The sequence below is a fragment of the Schistocerca piceifrons genome, chromosome 4, assembly GCF_021461385.2.
Source record: "Schistocerca piceifrons isolate TAMUIC-IGC-003096 chromosome 4, iqSchPice1.1, whole genome shotgun sequence".
In the NCBI taxonomy this organism is placed as follows: domain Eukaryota; kingdom Metazoa; phylum Arthropoda; class Insecta; order Orthoptera; family Acrididae; genus Schistocerca; species Schistocerca piceifrons.
In genome coordinates this window covers 38,014,444-38,039,271 of record NC_060141.1, presented here as the reverse complement: position 1 = coordinate 38,039,271, position 24,828 = coordinate 38,014,444, and the positions used below count along the sequence as shown (strand labels likewise).

At 43.1% G+C, this 24,828-nt stretch overlaps 1 protein-coding gene across 2 annotated transcripts in view; it reads right to left on the bottom strand.

Moving 5' to 3' along the window:
* LOC124796341 (titin) overlaps positions 1-24,828 on the bottom strand; it is a 1,000,763-nt gene that overhangs the window by 423,141 nt on the left and 552,794 nt on the right. For both annotated transcript variants that reach the window (XM_047260475.1, XM_047260476.1), the window contains one exon: positions 5,542-5,664. In XM_047260475.1, coding sequence (XP_047116431.1) covers positions 5,542-5,664 — 123 coding nt within the window. The remainder of the gene's footprint in view (positions 1-5,541; positions 5,665-24,828) is intronic.

Sequence of the window (24,828 nt, the reverse complement as noted above, 5' to 3'; positions counted from 1 at the left end):
AGGCGCTTCAGTCCGGAACCGCTCGACTGCTACCGGTCGCAGGTTCGATTACTGCCTCGGGCATGGATGTCTGTGATGTCCTTAGGTTAGTTTGGTTTAAGTAGTTCTAAGCTCTGGGGGACTGATGACCTGAGATGTTAATTCCCTTAGTGCTCAGAGCCATTTGAACCGTTTTTGAACCTCAGTGACTGCGATAACTCTGACGACATTTGCATGTTAGTTTTGCTGTTTCTGCTATCTTTTAGCTTTTCGATTCGTTTTATGATTTACTAAAGTTGCAAATAGTAGGTTATTAGTGAGCTAGAGCACAACAAGGACCTCCCACGTTTGGGATCTTCTGCGACGTACATTCGGCGATGTCACGCCGTACATAGCACAATGGAATCTGGATAAGCGTTCAGGATTTTGTGCGGTTTGCATGACCTCCGAAAACAGACATCGAGATGATAACAAATACGATCATGGAAATGGGGAAATTTAGTAACGTTTATAGAGTTTTCTCACTCATCGAGCTTCAGACCTTCTTTTCTTCCTTATAATGGTCGTTACTAATCGAGATGTAGCAACTGCGGCCCTGGTTTCGAAATGTTTAAAAAATGAGCGGAAACAGTATAAAGAACGAGTAGAATTACGAAATATTTTGTAACAACTTGTAAAGTTAGATTACTTGGAAGATTGAAAATGTATGCTACACCGGAACTTCACTTTACCTCTCACTAGTAAACGTTCTACCGACTTTAATTTTTTGGCTTCCCCTCTCTCCTTGTAGCCCATCCTGTCTCTCTCTACAAATGCATTCAATGACTACGTCTCTCACGCTATAATATTCAACGTTAAGTTAAGCCATAACATGTAATGTAACATCCACAATTATTCTTCAAAATTTAAAACAAGGCTACTTTTTGAAACACACACGACGCAGCTCTTCTAATACAGACAGAGGTTTTCCTCCGAAGGAAACAGCTTCTCTTCTGTAACAAAGAAGACTCTTTGGCTAAAACAAACAAGTCTCTTTTACACAAAAGAAGGACACCTTGTAAAAGATTCAAGACACTTCTTCTGATGCAAACAAGGCTCCTCTTCTAGAGGAAGTAAGACTTCTCTCTTGAGACAACGAGGCTCCTCTTTAAAAATAAACCAATTTCCTCTCGGAGAACAAATTAAGAAGCTAAACTCATTTTCTAAAGGGAACATTACTACTTCTACTAGAACAAACAAGGCACCTCTTCTGAAACAAACCTCCCTTCCTCTTGTACAAAAAGGATATTTCCCCTTTAACATTAGAACAGCGGAGTTTACTAAAACAGCGGAAAGTGATCATTTTGCCCCCACACAAAATATTTTCATATTTGACTTAAACAAGTACTTTTTTTAGTGTTTGTTAATCCATACTTTATCCCTAGTGATCACAACAGTTATTTACAATTATAAATAATAACTACTAATTTATTTGAACAACAATGTATCACACAGATTTATTGTTGCAATGCTTACAAGTTTCTTAACTACAGATTTTAATTTATTAACTATTCATACAACCTTCTAGACACATTTAGTATATTTGGTCCATTTTACTCTCACATGTGTTTTACAAACAACTCTGTATTAGTTTTCACTCAAGTCATTCGAAGCTGCTAGACTCACTTAGCATAGATGTTTTACGTGCACATTTTCCCCACGCGGTTTTGTGGCACTTTACACAATTTCTGCTGGTATTGTTGCCTTTGCAGAGGCTGATTTGGCACTTCCTCCGCTTTCTAGGTGATTTCAGTCCCATATGCTCTTCCTTTGCCTGATGTTTTTGCTCTTTCGTTCCCTTGAGTTCATTTGCCAGTTGAAGTATGAACTTCTTCCTTTCCATTTTCTTGTTCGTTACTATGTTAAGATGACCCGTGCATTTATTGCAGCCGTGTCCAGTATGTTGTAGAAGGTAGGCATTCGCCATATGCTACATGCAACCTTCGCAGTATATTTATGGGTAATTTTATCCACAGACATACCTTCTCTGAACAATACACCCCGAATGCAAATGATGGATATGAGTTTCTCCAGTTTGACAAGTGACAAAGTTCAGTAATTGTTTTTAGTACTTTTTGAGCATATGATTCCATGTATTTCCTCATGAGACGTACCATTTCTTCATGAAAAATAAGACGGAACGCACTGATGGCAGAGCTGTCTACTCGTTGGCAAGCAAAAGCAGTAGGATCTCGTCTCTCCTTCAGCTGACCGCATTCCAGAAGATGAATAATTTCCTATCTTCCACGCGGTTCCATCCTTTACATTGTCGACGCTTCCATCTGTACCTGCTGTGGTGAAAGAGGTTATGATTGATCAGCATCTGAATCCTCTTCCACTAATCGCCCCTCACTTGTGTCGGGTACATAATCAATATCTTCATCAGTGAAGTCAATTTCCGATTCAACTTCGGATTTTTCTAAGAGATGTAACACTTCTTCATCAGAAAGTCCATCCTGACGACATATGTTCGCAAACGTGTTTCACGGACAAAGACTGCCTGAGTAGTGATGGGGAGCTCGTGAATGAGTCGTTCAAATGAACGCTTCACTCCGGTGAAGTGTGAACTAACCACTCAATTTCAATGAACTGGTACTTCAAACTCCCCACAGATAGCACACTCCACACTATTTTTCTAGTTCGTTCACTCACTCTCTTCCCCTCTCCCTCTCCCACTACATTGGCGCTACGTCACTCATTCTCCCTTCACTTCAGTCCTCCCTTTACTGCCTGTCGACGAATCGCGCGGTGAAATACACTGACAACAACAGTTTCACTTTGCTTTCCCATCACCTAAATCAGCGAAGAAACCCCAAATTTCACTACTTCTACGCGATCGCGAGTTGCTAGCCATTGTATAAGCGTGAACACACACAAAAATTGCTTTCCGAATAATATAAAGAGGGATTTTACGTGAAATTATACCAATGACTACAGGTGACAGTTTACGTTTTGAATTTAGAGGGTTATTATTCTCAACAAAAATAAAATCTACAGGAAAACTTCTGAATAATTACTTAACGTAGGTATATAGACTTTGTGATAGTGGTAAACATACTCATTCTATTTTGGATTAAATTTTAAAAGGAACATAAAATTGGACTGAATTTCGTTAGTAGCCCTAGTTTTCAGTCCATAAATACAACAAATAAGGTTTCACTTGGCAGATGAAGACTCTTTTTGGCGCTTCATGAGAAAATGTCGAGCAAGGTTAAACGTAATACCTTCTTTATATGTGACAGGCTTCTCTATTTACCTTTCCTTTGTCCCCTTCGACCATGCTGTATTTAAGTTAACTCAGACGCTGTAAGACGCAAAACGTTGCGTGGACGTTACTTCATAGTTCGGCCATCTGTTGGTAAAATTATGAAGTATTACGAAGCTTTATTATACGAGCGAGGCGAAGCGAGCTGAGCGGCGAACTGGGCAACTTCGCCAGGCTTCCGTACTTCATGAATGAACTACTTCATTTGAACGCTTCACGGCAAAGAGTGAAATGGATGAAGTAGTTCACGGGAATGAACGAGTTCGACCCATCTCTATGCCTGAGTGACACTGTGTGGCGGATTGTAATTTACACGTGCCAAGTTGTAACAATGAGGAACAACTGATGTCCGTTACTGCATACTGTTGCCACTGTATTGTTGGACAATTTACTTATATTAAGAAAAGAAATTGTAGTGGGGTCAAATTGACCCCTTCCACTGTTGCAAGTATAGTGAATGAAATGGCGAAGAAAATTAAAATATTTAGTAAATACTAAAACATCTTCAAAAAGAGGAGAAAAAATTAGAAAAAGTCTTGTAATTTCATTAATGAAGTAAATAAACTGGATATGGCAATGAACGAAAAAAGTATGACAGGGGTCATTTTGACCCCTTGCCGTTCTAGTGTTAAAACAAGAGAACTGACTCATCTAAGGCAAAGAAGACTTCTCTTCTGAAACAAACAAAGCTTCTCTAGCAAGCAACAAAGGTTCCCTGTCGATAGCTAACCTCTTCTAGGACAACCAAGATTTATCTTTTATAACAGCGAGCCTGCTCTTCTAAAACATCGGACTGAACTATCCGTGGACGATTCACGTTGCGCCGTCACAGCGTTACTCTAGCCAGCGCCTCTCTTCCTAATTTCCAAACCTCACAGAAGTTCTCCAGCGCACCTTACGGGCCTAGCGCGCCTGGCTTAGCCATAGCCAACGGAATTTTTTCCAGAGTAAATTTTTACTTTTCAACGGAGTGTGGGCGAAACTGAAACTTCCTGCCAGATTCCGGTGGGATGTTGTGAGCAGTGACTGGACAGCTCAGTCGGCAGTGCATTCCTAGGCTCGAGCCGCCGCCTCGGACGCAGCCTTAATCCGCTAAGATGGCTCAAATCAGCTCCCACTCTGCTGCAGAGTGAAAGCTCGTTCTGGACCCTGTAAGCTGCCTCTTTGGTGAGGGAGACATTTTACCAGTTTTAATAAATTATTGTCTCTCATTGATGTATTCACGATAGTTGGGAAGTGCTGTAGTCCGTAGCCGGCCACGAGTCTGAGAGCATTTCCCACGCTGGCTGGCTAGGTGACGAAGCGATCGTATGTCGCGCGTAGTGTGCTGGGGCTCGGCGCTGGACCGTAGCAACAAGCGTCAGCCAGGGAAATATACATGACGGGAAGTACCGCCATCTTAGCGCCAAAGTCACCGATTTTGTTTATTTATATTTAATAATTAAAGTCATTTATGACAACATGAATACTAGGAGGAGCCTCTGGATGTTTAAAACTATTTATCATAATTTTGCCTCGTTAAAATTCACAAGCGTTCATTAACAAATGCATATGTTAGTAAGTACGAACTTCATCGGAAATCCACGAACTGTGAAGAAACTAGTAAGAGATATGGACTGCGCGCCGAAGTCGGTAGTCGGCGTTAAGGCCTGTTCCTGTCTTGTTCGATGGTAACCATGCTCTCGGTTACAGGTAGTTTGTGACATGAGTATTTCATTATTGATCTAATAGGAATAAAAGTGATGTTACGGCATTCTGAATGTTAATTTCGAGTAAATAGATACCCCAAAGTTGATCGACAGCAATTTCAGATAATTAGCTTCCACCGACAGAGAGATCCAATGCGCCAATGAAGAATCTGCAAGGGACGACATTTACGAGAGCTGCACCGCGCACAGGTAGGAGGAAATCCGACGACACGACCCACCAAGGCGGATCGAGGAAGGTTCGACTTACACTCGCAAATTCCGGGTGGAAATGCTGACCAGTTATACTGTACGTCACATATACCACCCTCTACGGACTCGCGGCTAAGCTGAGTAATAACAGGGTCAGTTTACAAGCGAGGGGATCATGCAACTTTATGTAGTAAATAACTAAGCTACTTATTATGTACAGCGATAAAGTACTGAAAGAAATCTGTCTACTTGTTTGTCTGTCCTTTTTGGCATTTTTCACGCTTTTTCCAGGCCCACGCCTTACAGAATGCTGGCTGAGCTCTATCCACTGAACTTGGCGGCTAGAGGCGCTGTACCGACCTGCAGCTGGCGCAGGACCTCGGCGTGCGCCGCCCGCAGCTCCTCGGCCTCCCGCAGGTCGGCGCCCAACTTGGTGAGGTCCGGCGCCGCCTCCAGCAGCTTCAGCTGCAGCCATTCTCCGCTCTGCAACACAAGAGGACGCACGTTGTCTTCGAGCTACAACAACTTTCAAAAGTGGTGCCACTGTGCGAGCAAGCTGCGCGGGACACTGGAATGGCTCTGAGCACTATGGGACTTAACTGCTAAGGTCATCAGTCCCCTAGAACTTAGAACTACTTAAACCTGACTAACCTAAGGACATCACACACAGCCATGCCCGAGGCAGGATTCGAACCTGCGACCGCAGCGGTCGCGCGGCTCCAGGCTGTAGCGCCTAGAACCGCTCGGCCACTCCGGCCGGCTGCGGGACACTGGAGGCCGGCTTCACACAGAGGTGACCAAAGTCATGGCATACCCCATAATGTCGTGTCGGACCTCCTTTTGTTAGATGGTTGCGTGTTCCACTGATCAATCGCACGGTACGGTGGCCGTTATGATGTGGAACGTGTCAAGTGCACAAGAAATGCACGTATGAAACTATTATATATATTACAATACAGAGTTAAAGATTAATATTTCTGTTATTTGCCCCATTCCCTTAAATGCAACAAAATCCGTATACTATATTTATAGATTTATTTATTCCTATTCAAGACCTCATCTATGGTATAGAAGTTGTCAAGTAGATATGATTTCAATTTATTTTTGAAGCTATTACTGCTGTCTGTCACACATTTTATTTCATCTGGTAATTTGTGGAAAATTCTTATAGCAGTATATTTTACCCCTTTCTGTGCCAAAGATAGGTTGAGTAAAGGATAGTGTAAGTCTTTCTTTTTTCTGGTATTATAATCATGAATGTCACTGTTGTTTTTAAACTGGTCCATGTTGTTCAGAACAAATTTCATTAGTGAGTAAATGTACTGTGCGGCTGTTGTAAGAATTCCACGTCTTTTAAAAAGATGCCTACAAGATGTGTGACTATGAAACCCACTTTCTTTTGAGCAGTGAATACTTTTGGTCTAAATGTTGAGTTACCCCAAAATATTATTCCGTATGAAATCACAGAGTGAAAGTATGATGCAAAGTATGTTAGCTTACTAATTTCTATATTCTCAAAATTGGCAATTATTCTGATTGCAAAAGTTGCTGAACCTAGTAGCTTTAGAAGATCCAAAATATCAATTTTCCAATTAAGATTCTCATCTATGTGTACACTCAAAAACTTAGTATGCTCTACCTGTCTACTGACTTCTGTTGATGTGTTATATTTATTGAAGGAACTGTACTTTTTGCAGCAGAAAATTGGATGTACCGTGTTTTTTCAAAGTTTAGAGCAAGAAAACCAATTAATGACTTTTCCAAAGAGCTTATTTGTGTCATTTTCAATTGGACTTTCTTTTACTAGATTAATAATGATGCTTGTACCATCAGCAGACTGTGTCAGTTCAGCTTCCTGTTTCAGATAGGAAGGCAGGTCGTTCACATATATCAAAATCAGAAGGGGACCCATGAATGAACCCTGTGGAACACCTAATGTAATTTCACTGCAGGTAGATGAAGTGGCAAACTTATTTAAATCACTCGGCACAGTGCAGCATCTCGGCGCCGCATTGGCCCAACACGTCTTTGGAAGCCCCCTGCAGAAATATTGAGCCATACTGCCTCTATAGCGGTCCACAATTGCGAAAGCGTTGCCTGTTCAGGATTTTGTATACGAACTGACCGATTATATCTCATAAATGTTCGATTAGATTCACGTAGGGTGGTCTGGGTGGTCAAATCATTCGTCGGAATCGTCCAGAATGTTCTTCAAACCAGTCGCGAACAATTGTGGTCCGGTGAAATGGCGTATAGTCATCCAAAAAAGTTCCATCGTTATCTGGGAACATGAAATCCGCGAATGGCTCCAAATGGTCTCCAAGTAGCCGACCGTAACCATTTCCGGTCAATGATCGGTTGAGTTGGACCAGAGGATCCAGTCCATTCCATGTAAACACAGTCCACACCATTATGGAGCCACCACCAGCTCGCACAGTGCCTCCTTGACAACCTGGATCCATGGCTTCGGGGGGTCTCCGTCACACTGCAACAATACCATCAGCTACAGCAAACCTAATCGGGACTCATCTGACCAGGCCACGGTTTTCCAGTCGTGTAACGTCCAAACGATATGGTCAGGAGTTCAGCAGAGGCACTGTAGGCGGTGTCTTGCTCTTAGCAAATGAACTCGCGTCGGTCGTCTGCTGCCACACCTCATTTATGCCAAATTCCGCCACACTATGCTAACTGGGTGCATTCGTCGTACGTCTGACATTGATCTCTGTTGTTATATCACGCAGTGTTGCTTGTCTCTTAGCACTGACAACTCTACACCAAACGCCGCTTCTCTTGGTCGTTAAGTAAACGCCGTCGTACACTGCATTGTCCGTGTTAAATGTGGTATGTCCGTGGTAAACATAGTGTTCTCCATATACTCTTGAAATTGGGGCTCTCGGAATAATGAACTCTCTAACCATTTCCAAAATGGAATGTCCCATGCATTCCGTGTTCAGAAATTCCCATCGTGCGTCCATAATCACGCAGAAAAACCAAACTTGTGGTGCATAAACGTCTTCATTGCCAGCACCGCTTCTCTCTGAAACCCGTGTAGGCTGTTTCTCACGGCACTGCTGTGAACGCAGATTGTTTAAAAATACCCTCCACTGTGGCCGCTATTATTTTCATACAGCACATTACATTCACGGGTGTACCACGTTTGTTTCTGTAAAAGATAAATTACTACAATTATCTGTGTCAGTTTTGTTTCCTCCCACGACGTGTTTTCAGTGTTTATACCGTTATCTTCAGGTGGATCAGTGGATTAATTCACATTTTTGTTTGTTTGTTGTAGCGAGTTATCTATTCCGAGTTTCATTTTGCTGTATGTAAGATATAACTGGTACTTGTGAATGTGGTTTTAAACAATAATAAAGCAACCTTTCAGGAATTTAAATACCCAACAAAAATGTTGCATAAACAAAGATTTGTTCAGTGTTTTGAAATCAGGAAACAACACAAAAATAATAATAAGAACCGAGAACTTCAAAGAAAAATAAATTACGCAGTAACATAGATATGGCTCTGAGCACTATGGGACTTAACATCGGAGGTCATCAGTCCCCTAGAACTTAGAACTACTTAAACCTAACTAACATAAGGACATCACACACACCCATACCCGAGGCAGGATTCCAACCTACGACCGTAGCGGTCGCGTGGTTCCAGACTGAAGCGCCTAGAACCACTCGGCCACTACGGCCGGCAACACAGATATCGTCACGATAATAATAAAATATGAAATTTTAATTTATACCTGTTAGCATAATGTGGCAGAATTTGGCATAAATGAGTTGTGACAGCAGTCGACCAACACGAGTTCCTTTGCTAAGAGCAAGACATCGCCTGCAGCGCCTCTGCTGGACTCCTCAGCATATCGGTTGGACGCTGCTTCACTGTACCGGGCAAACCGAGACCCGACACGGTATTGGGAGGTATCCCATGGCTTTTGTCACCGCCGTGTGTTTCTCTTTTTCAGAAACGCTTTTAGTGCTATTGCCAGTCTGTGATTTACGTCCTTTCTACTTCGGTGTTTATGAGAAATTTTGCATCTGAAATAGCAAAAATCATTTACTACTTTCAGTGCCTCTACTAATTTGAGTGTGTCATTTCCTAACCTAATTTCGTCACCGCCGCCTGATGTAATTCGCCTATTGGTTATTAATGTTGTTTTACTTTTATTGATATTCATCTTATCAACTCATGTCTGCGCAGTCCGAGTTTCTGCTGCCTCTCTGATCACCTCGTCGTCCAAGGGACAGTGAAGCCTAGTCTTCCTATAGTTTCCTGGCAGACCAGAATTGTCTGCCGGACCAGAACTCGAATCTGGGACCATTACCTTTCGCGGGCAAGTGATCTGCTAAATGCGCTGTGCGAACACGATTCACAGCCCGCCCTCACAGCTTCACTTCCGCCAGTACCTCATCTGCTACCTTCCAAACGTCACCAAAGTTCTCACGCGTACTTTGCGGAATTAGCATTTCTCGAAGAAAGGATATTGGGGAGAGGCGGCTAAGCCGCAGCCTAGGAGATTGGAGATTGTTTCCAAAAGTAACGGTCGCTCTGCAGCGGAGTATGCGCTGATTTTGAAAATTGCCGGCAGATTAAAACTGTGTGCCGGATAGGTTCTCAAACCTGGGACCTTCCCGACAATTTCTATGAAATCTGGAAGTGAAGCTGAGACGACGTGTCGTGAGTCGTGCTGGGGTAGCCCAGTGGCTACAGTGTTCGTCCACGAACGGCAGGAGGTCCCAGGTCCGCGTGCTGGTCTGGCCCACGATTTTAATCTGCCGGGAACTTCCAAATCAGCGCACACTCCGCTCCAGAGTGACCGTTCTTTCCTAATGTTCCTCCTTTCCAACAGACGTTTGATATTTGCAGATCCATTGATTTGGAAAGACGACCAGACATTTGCTCACCTTCCAGTTTATCTGCAGGTCCAAAGTGTATTCTAGTTACATTATTGATTCTTATAAATTTATAAATTATAGAGTGCAGCAATCAGCCGTCCTTTTAGATTTTATTATGCAAATCAAGATTTAGGCTAGTAGCTAGCCATTCTCAATGCGCTATTTTTTATTCTCAATGCATGTAAGTCTCTGTTGTTCGGGCGTCAGTCACAGTTCTTCCCTGTTGTTCGGGCGTCAGTCACAGTTCTTCCCTGTTGTTCGGGCGTCAGTCACAGTTCTTCCCTGTTGCTCGGGCGTCAGTCACAGTTCTTTGAATACTAGCAGTATTCATACATTGAGAATAAAAAATTGCGCATTGAGAATGGCTAGCTACTAGCCGAAATCTAGATTTGCATAATAAAATCTGAAAAGGACGGCTGATTGCTGCACTCTATAATTTATAACTCACGTACAGTCGCCGAGTGCATCCACTTTCCGAACGGAAGGTAACCTGATGATTACTGATTCTTTCCAGCTTTTGCTTCGGTAAGAGAGAGTACCACATAAGCAAAATGGAACTGAGAGGCTCGCCCTTTGGCCGCATACTAGGAGCGGCTGTTATCGCTGAAACAACAGATTTTCTGTTACATCGGTTATTTTCAATGACAGTTTAAATTGAGTGTGAAAACTGCTCAAAATAACCGATTTTCTGTTTTTTGTTACCATTATTTCCCATAGTAGACTAAACGTAGAAATCAAACGAAGACTGAAAATTTTTTTCTATCTCAGTTTCAAACTACTAAATTAAATAGGCAAATAAAAAGAAGGCTCAGTCCGCCCGCCGTTCGCTGCTCTTTCCCGAAAAGTGATAAATGGCTGACTACTACAAAAGGAACCACCAGTATTCTCCTATTGATGCAGATTTTTTGAAACTACGCTCAAAAATCACGTTGTAATTGGGGATCATTCCAATATCTGCGCATCAGGAACAGTCAATGCTAAAGGATGAAAACTGAGGCTGGAGGACGGTATGTTTCGTGTTAATTTGTCTGTTTTCAAGGGCTACAAGCAGATAAAAGCATATTAAGTACACAGGAAACAAATTAGCTATTCTGTTTTTATTGTAAACTGCGAATGAATTGTGAAGTTATAAGTTTTCTCCTTATATGATGCCGCAAGTTTGTTGTGGCTCCCGCCGTTCTTAATATTTTAAAGCAAATGGGGCACTGATACCGCACCGACGACGACAGCGTGAATCTGTCATACAGACCAGGTGGGGAAAATCTTGCAGTGTACACACGTACCATCCAATAGGCCGCGCCACATAGTAACAGGTACATTATTGTCTCAGCAATGTTGTGCCAATCCTTATGCCATGTCTTTGTTGGTCGTTTTTGACGACATTGTTATTAAAATAACGCTAATCGCTTTCCCGTTTTCTATAATAACGCAATATTTCTAAGTAATGGAAATTTTATGAATAAAAGTTACTCGTTTTTTAAAAAAGGCTTATTGAGAAACCGAATAATTTGGCACAGTATAACTTTGCACATCCCTTACTATCAAAATGTTTGTAGATGTACAGAAAGTAAATATCCTACGATGAACTAACTATTCTAATGTTGTCAACGTTTATATAACCTCGCGAGGGTCGAAACATTATTTCAGCAGATAAATGTCACTCACTTATCTTGCTATGGCTGCTTCGTTATCTAGGGTATCGGTTCCTATTCATGCTTTCCAATTAATACGTCCAAGGTTTATTGTTCCAGTAAAAGTCGCTGGAATATTGTTGGTTGTTTACATCATCAGTATTTATTCATAAATTGTTGACACTTTCTACAACACCACTTGTTAAGTAAACGAGTTGTACAACATTTCAACACAACACAAAGAACGTGATAGTTACACTGAACAATCTCGACAACTTGAACCATTACGGCACGATTGGCGCCTAAAATTTCTACATTATCCTTCTAGAAGAGGATGTAGTTCAAATGAATTTTATTATGATTATCTTAATTGACATTAGTTTACAGTTATAATTTACTTGATGTTTTCAAGAGAAGGTTATTTATATAAAGATTTAGGCGCCTAATAATTAATAAGGAAGGTCGCAATTTTGACAATACAAAACTATCAGCTTCCTGTCTTTGTGTAATTGCCGACTGAATTATCGATAATAAAATTAGTTGAATCAAAAATGAAAACAGAAATTTTGTTTCGATGAAAATTAAAGAATAATAATATTAGTTTCTCTGTAAGGTGGTTTTTACACATTAAGTAAACAATTATGATTATAATTTTCATGATTCAAGATCATTGTTGATAAATGGGACGATATAAAAAATAGAATTATATTATCAGAAAAAAGTGTGTTGGTGATCAAATATACACAAAATTATCTTTATATGTGAAATATACCACGTGATCAAAAAGTCAGTATAAATCTGAAAACTTAATAAACCACGGAATAATGTAGATAGAGAGGTAAAAATTGACACGCATGCTTGGAATGACATGGGGTTTTATTAGAACAAAAAAAAAACAAAGTTCACAAAATGTCCGACAGATGGCGCTGGACAGCAAAACGTCAGTGACTGTGCATGACAATCGTGTGTAAAAGGAGCTGTAATGAGATCAAGAATCAGATGCGCCAGCAGTCGCAGCATGTTGACGTTACCTGAAAAGGCGCTTTTAGTGAAACTGTATTATCAGAATGGGGAATGTGCTAGTTCAGCTTTACGATCCTATGGCCATAGGAAGGGGATTCCAACGGGGAAAGGTCCGTTGACAAATGCAGGTGTGGCGACAATGATTTCGAAGTTCGAAGCCACGGGTCGTTTAGACGATAGACCCCGTAGTGGCCGACCGAGCACAAGGCGTAATGCTGCTGAGGCAGTTCAGGAAGAAATGGAGACTGTAGCGGGTTCGTCTATGCACGGGGAAGTCAGCGATCGTGCAGTCGCACGTCGCACCGGCATTCCATACACTACTGTTTGGTTGGCACTTAGGCGAACCCTCCGATGCTATCCGTACAAAATCAATCGGCATCATGAACTGTTACCTTGCGATTTAGTGAAGCGGAATGCATTCGCTGTGTGGGAGTTTCAAAAGATGGCGGAAGATGACGATTGGTTGAGTAAAGTGTTGTGGACCGACGAAGCTCATTTCACTCTCCGAGGGTCTGTCAACACCCACAACTGCAGAATCTGGGCTACCGAAAATCCTAGAACTGTCGTGGAAACTCCATTGCACGACGAGAAAGTCACGGTATGGGTTGGATCTACCGTTATCGGGCCTTTTTTTTCGAGGAAATGCGTGATTCTGGTTTTGTAACTGCTACCGTGACGGGTGAGAGGTACGCCGATATGTTACAGAATCGCATCATCCCCAGCCTGGCTGATAAACACCTGCTGGAACGTACGATGTTTATGCAAGATGGCGCTCCACCCCATATTGCTAGACGCGTGAAAGATCTCTTGCGCGCGTCGTTTGGTGATGATCGTTTGCTCAACCGCCACTTTCGTCATGCTTGGCCTCCCAGGTCTCCAGACCTCAGTCCGTGCGATTATTGGCTTTGGGGTTACCTGAAGTCGCAAGTGCATCGTGATCGACCGACATCTCTAGGGATGCCGAAAGACAACATACGACGCCAATGCCTCACCATAACTCCGGACATGCTTTACAGTGCTGTTCACAATATTATTTCTCAAGTACAGCTATTGTTGAGGAATGATGGTGGACATATTGACCATTTCCTGTAAAGAACATCATCTTTGCTTTGTCTTACTTTGTTATGCTAATTATTGCTATTCTGATCAGATGAAGCGCCATCTGTGGGACATTTTTTGAACATTTGTATTTCTTTGGTTCTAATAAAACCCCATGTCAATCCAAGCATGTGTGTCAATTTGTACCTCCCTATCTACATTATTCCGTGATTTATTCAGTTTTCAAATTTATACTGACTTTTTGATCACCCGGTGTAATTTAAGAATAAAAATTAACTCGGGTCAGGCCGAAATTTGTACGGTATCGAACATTTCAATTGAAGTACAAGTTCTGAGGAAACAAGATTCAACTGCTGCTTTTGGTTAATAAATGTTTTGGTTCTTTTTTTACCCGGTTATTAGCAAAAACTGATATACCAGTTACAATAGAGAGCAAACAAATACCGAAAAAAGCGGTTGCTCAGAACTAATGTCCCGGTACTGTTTCCTCCCCGCCCCCGCCACACACGCCGGGCAGCGGCCGCGCGTGCCGCGGAGGCAGCGGCGGTGTTCCGGTCCAGTGGCGGCGCCGCTGCTGCTGGCTGGTCCTGTTCTCCAGCGCCGCCGCCGCCGCCGCCGCCGCCGCCTCCTCAACAGGCAGCGCGTGCGCTACGCCCTGCCGCTACCCGCCTTCCAGTCCGGCCGCCGCGCCGCATTTTCCAGGAATCCCGCCGCTTTTTCCTTATCTCGCAAGCTGTGCAAGCCAGCGTACTTTATACTCTGCCCACCACACAATCAGTTTCCTGTCTCGTTAATCTTGTTTTGTCGAACAGTGTCACGCCCGACGTTTTTCATCATTGCAGCACGGGGCGCTGCTATTCATTAGACCTCGTGACTAGCATATCGTATCTACCGCACGCTTCGATATAATTATGTTGAATTCTCCGCGCTCGCTTTTTTTGCTAATCTGAGGTCGACTGCAAGCAGTTAATATGAGTTAAGTCCGGGACAGTTGGATCAGTGGGTGAGAAGGACCAGTGGCGTGTTTCACAAATGCGCCGATACTTGCGGTGCAGATGTGTTGCTGTTACCTTCGTTTCACTTCTGAAGAAAAATTCTCTGTTCTTGTAAGCCCAAAAGTGTACATAATTTTAGTATTTAGTTTGCACGATATTGATGCAGTTTGTCTCTCTCTATGTCTGTTTCTCTCTCTCTTTTTTATTTTATTTTATTTTTATACTGCGTCCTAATAAATGTGTAGCCATGGAACTGATTTGAAATGGCCACCGATTTCGCTGCCTACAGACAGAAGTCGATATGGTCCATCTCTCCCGGACAATTGGGAGATATGGACCACTGTTATTTGGAAGAGATGGAGCACTACTGAATTTGGGTTCAAGGCATGTGGAATAATCCCACTGTACACTGCCGTAGTCGCAGACTACGCTTATTTGTCAGAAGATACGCCTGTGTCAACAAATCGAAGAGCAGAATCTCACACACAGACCAATCAACGAATTGAAAAGCTCGTCCAAAGACGCGGTAACCTCAAGCACATGAGAAGAGCAGAGCTGTGGCCACAACTCAGATACCTCAACTTCACATTCCATTCCTACTAAACCTGAAACCTCCTAAGCCAACACACGCAAAACTTTTGGAAGATATGTCACATGCTCCTTCTGTTCATAAAACCGTCAATTTAAAGAGGAAGACTGCAACTGTATCCAAGTGCCTAAACTCTGATGCAATAGTGAAACTGTAAATTAAAGAGGGGTACAAAAGAAAGCAAAAAGAAAAAGGCTCAAAAAGATCACCAAAGGTTACTAATGGAGAGAAAACAGACTGAAGAAGCCATAAAAAGTGCAGTAACTAGCTCACCGTGTTCATCAGATGCAGACATTATAGAAGGTTACGAAGATGGAGGGATGATGATGAATCTGCTGGGTGGTTTGAAATCTATTACGAAACTAACAAAAATAATCGTTGGATTGAGTGTGTTTCCTATTCACGGTGATCACACGAATGTTGTTCAACATTTGGTAATAAGTGTAGTTGCTGTGGTAAGAGACAAGTACACTAATGTTTGAACAAAACGAACAACTCATTACAAAAGCCAGGCGTTAAATCAAGATTCATAATAAATCAGTAATATTGTTTAGGACTAAAACTTTTAATAGTATAATTCTCTATTCATTACAACATCTTCCACATACAAATATGTAATTTCAATTGACTCTTTTTACTCATCTATAGCCATTTTTATATGGTCCATCTTTCCCAGTACACGTACTCGTGAGATGGACTGCTCAAGTACATTTTCAGTTTACCGTATATCTTGTATTTTAAGTGCCAAATCCTCAGAAATATATTGTAGTTTAAACTGTATGATACCCTGTAAGAACATGCTGCCAGAAGTATAAAACCTCGAAAAATACACAAATTTTACGCTGAAGGAAAGGAGTGGTCCAACTCTCTCTACCCTATGTGTAAGCGAATGTTTCAACAACAAGGCTCTTTGTTCGCTGTAACTTAAATTTTCTCGCAATAAGAGTTCCTTCTGCTGTAACATAACAGACGCTCTCGCCCACAGAGGAAAATTACTTCAAATTACAGGGTGTACAACTTTGCTTCCGCCGTTTTTTCCCCATTTGAGGCTTTAATGAAACAAATTGGTTACACATGCATCATTCAAAGAATTTTCCATCGCTGGCCACTACTTTCTCCCATCTTCCGGGAAGTGTACGAATCCCGCGTCGAAAAAATTGTTCATCTTTTGAGCGATCCACGAATCGATTCAATTTGTGACTTCTTCATGAGATCGGAAGTGTTGGTCAGCCAGGCTATGCGCCATTGATCTAAACAGGTGATAGGCAGAGGGAGAAATGTCTGGAAAATTTTTCATCCCTGGTTACAATCCGATGCAGAAATCCCTTACGTTTATGCCTCTGAAGCAACTGTTCACAAACACACAAACGTCGTTCAACGTCTTTATGTTTCAGCTCACACGGGACACAAGTTCCTTCTTTCTGAATCATGCCCATAGCCTTGAGACATTTTGAAATGGCTTGCTGTGTCACTCCCACTGATCGTGTCAATTCTTCTTGAGTTTGACGCGAGTCTTCACTCAGCAACGTCTCCAATTCTGCATCTTCGAAAACATTCTCTCTTCCCCCACTATGCCGGTCTACGACGTTAAAATCGCCGTTTTTGAATCGTTGAAACCACTCACGACACGTTCTTTCACTAATAGCGTCCTTACCATACGTACTTCAGAGCATTCGATGAGTCTTAGCCGCTGTTTTCTTCATATTGAAACAAAACAGGAACACCTCCCGCAAATGACGAGAATTAGGCTCGTAAACTGACTTTTCAATCAGGAATAACGTTATGATGCAGACACAAATCGACTAATGTTTGCATGAGGTTATGTTGACCGAGGTCCAAGCTAACTGCCTGACGTCTGCGATCTGTTTCTTTCGATCGCTACACACCGTTATCGCCACCTATCGGCAAACGGCAGAAGCAAAGCTGTGCACCTGTGTGTACAGCTGTGTACAGCACTGTGCCTCTTTCGACATCATTCTTTACCAGTTTTCGCCGTGTGATTTAAGTTTTCCCAGTCGGTCCCCCTTTCATAAATTATCCGCAGCATTATTAAGTGCGAGAATCAGCTCTCATTCGCACTGACATAATAAGTTTCTGGGACATATCTTCCACGAAATGCTGACATATAAAAATTGACTTATGTATATACCGATGTACGTACGTATGAATGTACGTTCCACATCTCCTCCTAAACCACTGAACCGATTTCAACCAAACTTGGTACACATATCACTTGCTGTCGCTGTGGGGGTAAGAACCACCTACCTATCAGACGGGTGGGGGTGGGCGTGGGGTTGAGATTTTCACATATTTTTAAGTCTTCATGTCGCTGATGACCCCCACAAAATAAGTTCATCGCTTCCACATTTTTGCTGTTCATGCAGTAAAACTTCCGCATGCAGCATGTCGTTTTAATTTATCACTTCTTTACTGTTAACTGTATTCGCGACACATACTGCACACAGCATTCACATATACCACTGAATGTACCAGAAAACATATACAACTGCACGACACATGTTCAGGAGATAGGGCGTCATGAACAGTAGAGGCGTCAAAAACAGCCGCATCAGGCATGACGTTTTCATTTATTCTGTCTTTCAAACTAACTCTGTTCTCAACATATTTCGTGTACAGCACATAGTTCAGGAAATGTGACGTCATATATACTGACCTGCGTGAAATTGAAATAGCAGGACGAAAGTCGCTAGAGATTAGAGTGACCAGATGCAATTGTTTAGAAAGGAGGACAAACAGCTTCAAAAAGGAGGACAAACTAAGAAAAAAGAAGACACATCAAACGGGTCAAACTGCAGATGAGGATACCACCCGTCAGCTTTGGACAAGTCACGTGACTGCCGGGAATTACCGGTAAAACTAGTAGTTAATTGTTACTGATGGTCACGTGGTGGTTAACTGAGCAGTATAAAAAATTAAAAACATTGATTGTGGTGACAGTGCGGTGTCAATTGTTTTGTTATGTCAACAACACGGAATTGTTTACAAAGCGAAAAATGTAAGACCATTCACCTCCCTTCATTCGACGCACCGCTACCAACATCTATAATCCACGCAGCCGCTGACGACATGTAAACTGCAGTTTAACCTTCCGAATACAAATAAATTGAATGACTATGAAACAATGAAATAAAACCATGACAGTTAATCTGTCATTTCTTACCTTTATTGGCCACTGAGACGTACGTTCCAGCTCCACATATCTTACATTCCGCTTCAAATTCATTTCTCCCTTTCTTGAAAGTTGGATATTTGCAGGAAAGGACATCAGAAAATGTACACTTTCGTTTAGGCATAGTCAAATATTTTACATAACTCACTCGGTTAAAAATTACACTCACAAATCACACGTGCACTACAGGAAGCCAAGCCAATACAAAGCGAAGATACGAAACGAAAATTTTAAATAATCGATATTTGCATTCGCTTATAGTCGATCAACGATAACATCGACGATCCTGGTGCCACCTACTAACACCGCCTTCGTGTGTGTTTATCACGAGGGCTGTCCCAATAGTTAAAGTATTTAAGAAATGAGCAATAGAACGGGACGACTTGTAAATTTAACTGTATTACGCTCAACTTTGCGAAAAAGCGGACACTAAAAATCCGCCCGAACGCCGGACAAAGAGCTAAAAAGGAGGACATGTCCGGATTAATCCGGACGTCTAGTCATCCTACTAGAGATGCAGGTGAAATATGTGGACAAATACGTGCGTAATATGTTAAATATATCTGACATGTGCATACGTAGGCAAAGCCAAGAGTAAAAAGCTTATCGTAAGCCCCTCGAACGATTTCAAACGAATCTGGTACACACATTTGTTACAATCTGAAAAGAAATTCTGTTGGGGTAAAAGCCACAAGCCTCGTATAGGGGTGTGCGTGATAACGCGGAGAGAGAAGGGGGAGGAAGAGATGGAGAGGCAGCAAGGGGGAAGAAGGAGATGGGCACAGATAGGAGGAGGAGGAGGGACAGAGGGGAGGGGGGAAATGGACAGACAGAGGGTGAGCAGAAGATAGACAGAAAAAGGGGAGAAGCAGAGGGACAGAGAGAGGGGTGAGGAGGAGATGGTCAGAGAAATGAAAAAAAAAAGAGATGAACAGGGAGAGCAGCGAGGTGAAGATGGAATTAGAGCAGGCAGGAGCAAGTGGACAGAGAGTGAGGAAAACAGCAGACGAACTAATGGAAGATTGGAACAAATACATACCCGGGCAACGCCAGGTACTCAGCTAGTAATTGCATAAAGCCTGATATAAGAGCAGTGCTCAACCTACTTTTCGATACAGTACTTAATTTAAAGTGCATGCTCAAGAAATTAAGGTATCATAGTCGGTGAATGTCGAAATACCTCGATACAGACGATCTGTTTCAAAGTTCACATTTCTGTAGTGATTTTCGAATTTTTCACTCCTTTTATCCACGGGACAACACTGTTCAGGAAATATATTACAAAAAGCGAATAGGGCCTCGATTATAGCCAAAATTTAAACGTGTAGACCTCATCACGAAGCAGTCGTAAACTAGTCATGAAATCGAACACAGGTCTTATCACCATAATACTCCACTAGCCACGATGCTACGAGTCCTGTTGGTCGCCCACCCAGTCATCAAAGAGCGCGCGATAGTAAAGCTCGTCCCATACTTTTGCGCCGGCCGGGTTGGCCGAGCGGTTCTAGGCGCTTCAGTCTGGAACCGCGCGACCGCTACGGTCGCAGGTTCGAATCCTGCCTCGGGCATGGATGTGTGTGATGTCCTTAGGTTAGTTAGGTTTAAGTAGTTCTATGGGACTGATGACCTCAGAAGTTAAGTCCCATAGTGCTCAGAGCCATTTGATCTATTTGAACCATACTTTTGCGAGCATGTCTGGAGCTAATGCACTCAATCCCGCTGCTATGCGGGGTCGCAGCTCACCCAGGCTCTTGGAAGTCGAGGCGTGTAGGCGGGGGCTTTTGCTAAACTCAACTCACCCTCCCCCGCTCCGCCACGAAAAAAATCTCATACCATGAGATGGATCAGGCGACCTTGGAGGCAAATAGTGCAAGGCCAGGCCCGTACGCCTCCTTCGGTCGATTCGTCGCTGTAACAGTTCTTTGTGAAGAAATGCTTTTACATTGACAAGGGATTTAAAATGGATTTCGTACTACTGGATTTTACACTGTACCACACTAGCGGTTTGTAGTGAAATTGCGTGCTTATGGAATATTGTCTCAGTTATGTGACTAGATTCGTGATTTCCTGTCAGAGAGGTCACAGCTCGTAGTAATTGACGGGAAGTCATCGAGTAAAACAGAAGTGATTTCTGGCGTTCGCCAAGGTACTGTTATAAACACTTTGCTGTTCCTTATCTATATAAACTATTTGGGAGGCAATCTGAACAGACGTCTTAAGGTGTTTGCAGATGACGCTGTCATTTATCGACTGGTAAAGTCATCTGAAGATCAAAACAAATTGCAAAACGATTTAGAAAAGATATCTCTATCGTGCGGAAATTGGCAACTGACCCTAAATAACGAAAATTGTGATGTCATCCACACGAGTTCTAAAAGGAATCCGTTAAACATCGTTTACACGATAAATCAGTCAAATCTGAAGGCCACAAATTCAACTAAATACCTAGGAATTACGATTACGAACAACTTAAATTGGAAGGAACACACAGAAAATGTTGTGGGGAAGGCTAACCAAAGACTGCGTTTTATTGGGAGGACACTTAGAATAATGTAACAGACTTACTAAGGAGACTGCCTACACTACACTTGTCCGTCCTCTTTTTAGAATACTGCTGCACGGTGAGGGATCCTTAGCACGTACCATTGACAAAGTACATCGAAAAAGTACATAGAAGGACAGCACGTTTTGTATTATCGCGAAATAGGGGAGAGAGTGTCACTGAAATGGTACAGAATTTAGGATGGACATTATTTTCGTTGCGGAGGAATCTTCTCACGAAATTCCAATCACCAACTTTCTCCTTCAAATTCGAAAATATGTTGTTGACGCTGACCTACAGAGAGAGAAACGATCACCATGATAAAATAAGTTAAATTAGAGCTCGCACGGAAAGGTATAGATGTTCGTTCTTTCCGTGCGCTATACAAGATTGGAATAATAAAGAATTGTGAAGGTGCTTCGATGTACCCTCTGCGAGGCACTCAAATGTCATTTGTAGAGTATCCATGTAGAAATATATGCTGTACAGGCGTACTCCGCCTTGTTATAAGGTATGTTTAGGTATGTGCTCGCTGTTGTGGAAAAAGACACGTATCTAACTACATAATTCCTGTAACGACCCTTTTGAGATTCTAGTTGTCTTTACTCCTCGCTTAGAAGGATTTTTCCATGTACCATCGAAGGTCACTTTGCTTTTACCAATGTTGCTATTAAGACTGTGTTAATAAAAAAATTGGGAGAAGATGATGGTTTTAATGCTTCAGATGTTCTACATAGTTTCTCCCCACTTGAGCATAACACGCTGAACGTTCATATAACCACATGAAACTGTCGGAAAAGTCCTTGTTTGGGATATTATTCCGCTCGTGCATCGACATTCGCATCTTCTTCGGTCTTGCCGGACGATGAGAGCGTTAGCCGCGACATTTTTTATTTTTTTCGGAAAAGAATCCTGCGCGTCTTTCATATCAATCAAGTCTCTTCAGGCATCGAGCACGGGGTCCCGGGTTCGATTCCCGGCGGGGTCAGGGATTTTCACCTGCCTCGACATTACTGCGTGTTTGTGTTGTCCTCATCATTTCATCATCATCATGAAAGTGGCGAGACTGGACTGAGCAAAGGTTGGGAATTTGTACGGGCGCTGATAACCGAGCAGTTGAGCACCCCACAAACCAAACATCATCTTCAGGCATCCATCAGTCGTTGCTTTTGTTAGGAAGTCAAGATATGAGGGAGAAACCTTCCACACACTTCCTTCTTCTTCAAAACGTTCTAAAGAATTTTTGCAACATTACAATTTCTGACACAACGACGTTGGCACACTACGACCGCAAGCGCTGACGTCGCTTATAAGCCAGTAATACAACTCTTCTCGAAACTTTTTTGAACGGCGATGTAGTCTTGTGAAATAGGCTTAATAGTTGCGGAACACCCTGTTCTTGAATGTAAGTAGCAAATAACACACATGTTGCCTTCTTTTGTTTTTCGGCCTCTGTCGTCGTAAACCGCTGGAAACATTAAGCAGATGTTCGTTCCGCTGCCACTTCTGTGTCGCACCTCATCAGCAGGTTCCTGTCCTGTAGCTATGATGTCAAGAACTCGCTTTTCTGCTTTAACTTTATTTTTAACCTGACCACAACGAAGGGAAGTGCAGTGCAGAACTGAGAGGATAATGCCGTCAACACAATGGCAGTGGCAGCGCTAGCCGGTGTAAAGCTACGCCCGCTTGTATTCCCGCCGCGCGCTGGGAATACAGCCCGTTAACGTGCGTACACGCCGTGTATACGCGCCTCCGTGCGTGCGACACGCATGCCTGAGCGGCTGCTTTGCATACGTGACGGCTGGGTTCCGCGGGTCACGGAGAAAGCGCCTCTGAAAGGACGCACGGCGGACGAGCCAGCTTCTCCACCGCTGGATGGCGTACAACAGGCCACTACTGGGACGGGGGAAGGCACAGCCAAGGCGTAACCACACAGCCAACAGCACACATTCTTTTGTACGAGGGTAATTCCAAAAGTAAGGTCTGCTACTTTTTTATAAGCACATAGGAGTTTTTATTTCTACAATGGTTTAGCTATTTTTCGATATAATCACCATTTCTGTCAATGCATTTTTGTACACACTGTGGCAGTTTTTGTATGCCCATGTCATACCATCTGGCCGCCATGCTGTTCAGAAAGTTACGAACCTCTTCTTTCACTGCATCATCGGAGATGAATCGCTTTCCGGCCAAATGTTCATTTAAGCAGTCCAGAAAGTTGTCCTGTTCGGCTGCAAGGCGGTGAAGAAATGCGCGGGAAGCATCAACTCGTTGCCGCATGTGGTCTTCAGTCAGCATGCGTGGCACCCATCTTACGCACACCTTCCGGTAGTTCAATGTTTCCGTTAAATTCTGTGAGCGGTGCTTCGGGAAATCTCAGGAACCAACGTGCAGAGATCATCCACGGTCATCCGCCGATCTTGACACATGCTTTGCTCAACCTTCAACACTGTCTCCTCGGATGGTTCAAATGGCTCTGAGCACTATGGGACTCAACTGCTGTGGTCATAAGTCCCCTAGAACTTAGAACTACTTATACCTAACTAACCTAAGGACATCACACACATCCATGCCCGAGGCAGGATTCGAACCTGCGACCGTAGCGGTCGTGCGGTTCCAGACTGTAGCGCCTTTAACCGCTCGGCCACTTCGGCCGGCCTGTCTCCTCGGAAATTGACGGTCTCCCGCTCATTTGTTCGTCGTGGATTTCAGTCCGACCAGCTGCAAACTCACTACACCACTTACGAACATTTTTGACATCCATGCACGACTCACCATACACTTCCGTCAATTGGCGATGGATTTCAATCGGCGCAGTGCCCTTTGCGTTCAAAAACCGAATAACTGCGCGCAATTCGCACTTGGCGGTAACATCCAACGGGAGCTCCATTCTCAACGGCTGCCAAGCCTTGATTGAGCGCTGCGTGCGCATGTTTACACACAGCGCGTGAAGCACTCTTCGTAACAGTGTGACCAACTGCCAGTCAGAGTTCTGTACCTATAAAAAAATAGGAGACCTTACTTTTGGGATTACCCTCATATGATGTACTACTGCGCCAGAGGCAGTGTACGGGCAATTCGCAGATTCCATAGCGCGGTGCACTGACGACGGTTGCTCTGGCCTCCGGACATACTGAGTATTGAAACCTCCGAATAGATTAAAACTGTGTGCCGGACCGGGACACGAGGTAGACAGGAGAATTTCTCTGTCAGGTAAGAGAGGAGATTGTGACGGAAGTAAAGTTTTAGTGTGGGTCGTAATTCTTGCATCTCTATGCAAGAAAACGATTACTATTTGGAACTGGGTGAGAGAAAAGCACTTTCATCACAAGAACTGCCATAAATACGATAAACGTCGGCGAAGTTTTGCGACCAGATTGGAAATTTTTCCCTGGCGCAAAACACAATACCATTGCTTGACCTGTCGACTACTTGGACACTTTTTTCTCGACGAAGTCAAGGGTACCGGTATTCCAGAATTCACCGACTGTCACTGTAACACTGGAGTCTTATATCTCATCTAAGAGCCAGATACGGAGCGACATTCCGCAACTGTCTGCATGTGATTCTCGATGCGATTTAAGAACGGGAAAGACGATGAAGAGCACGCCTCAGCAGCTCGTGGTCTAGTGGCTCGCGTCGCTGCCTGTGAATCACGGGGTCCCGGGTTCGATTCCCGGCCGGGTTGGGGATTTTCTCTGCCCGGGGACT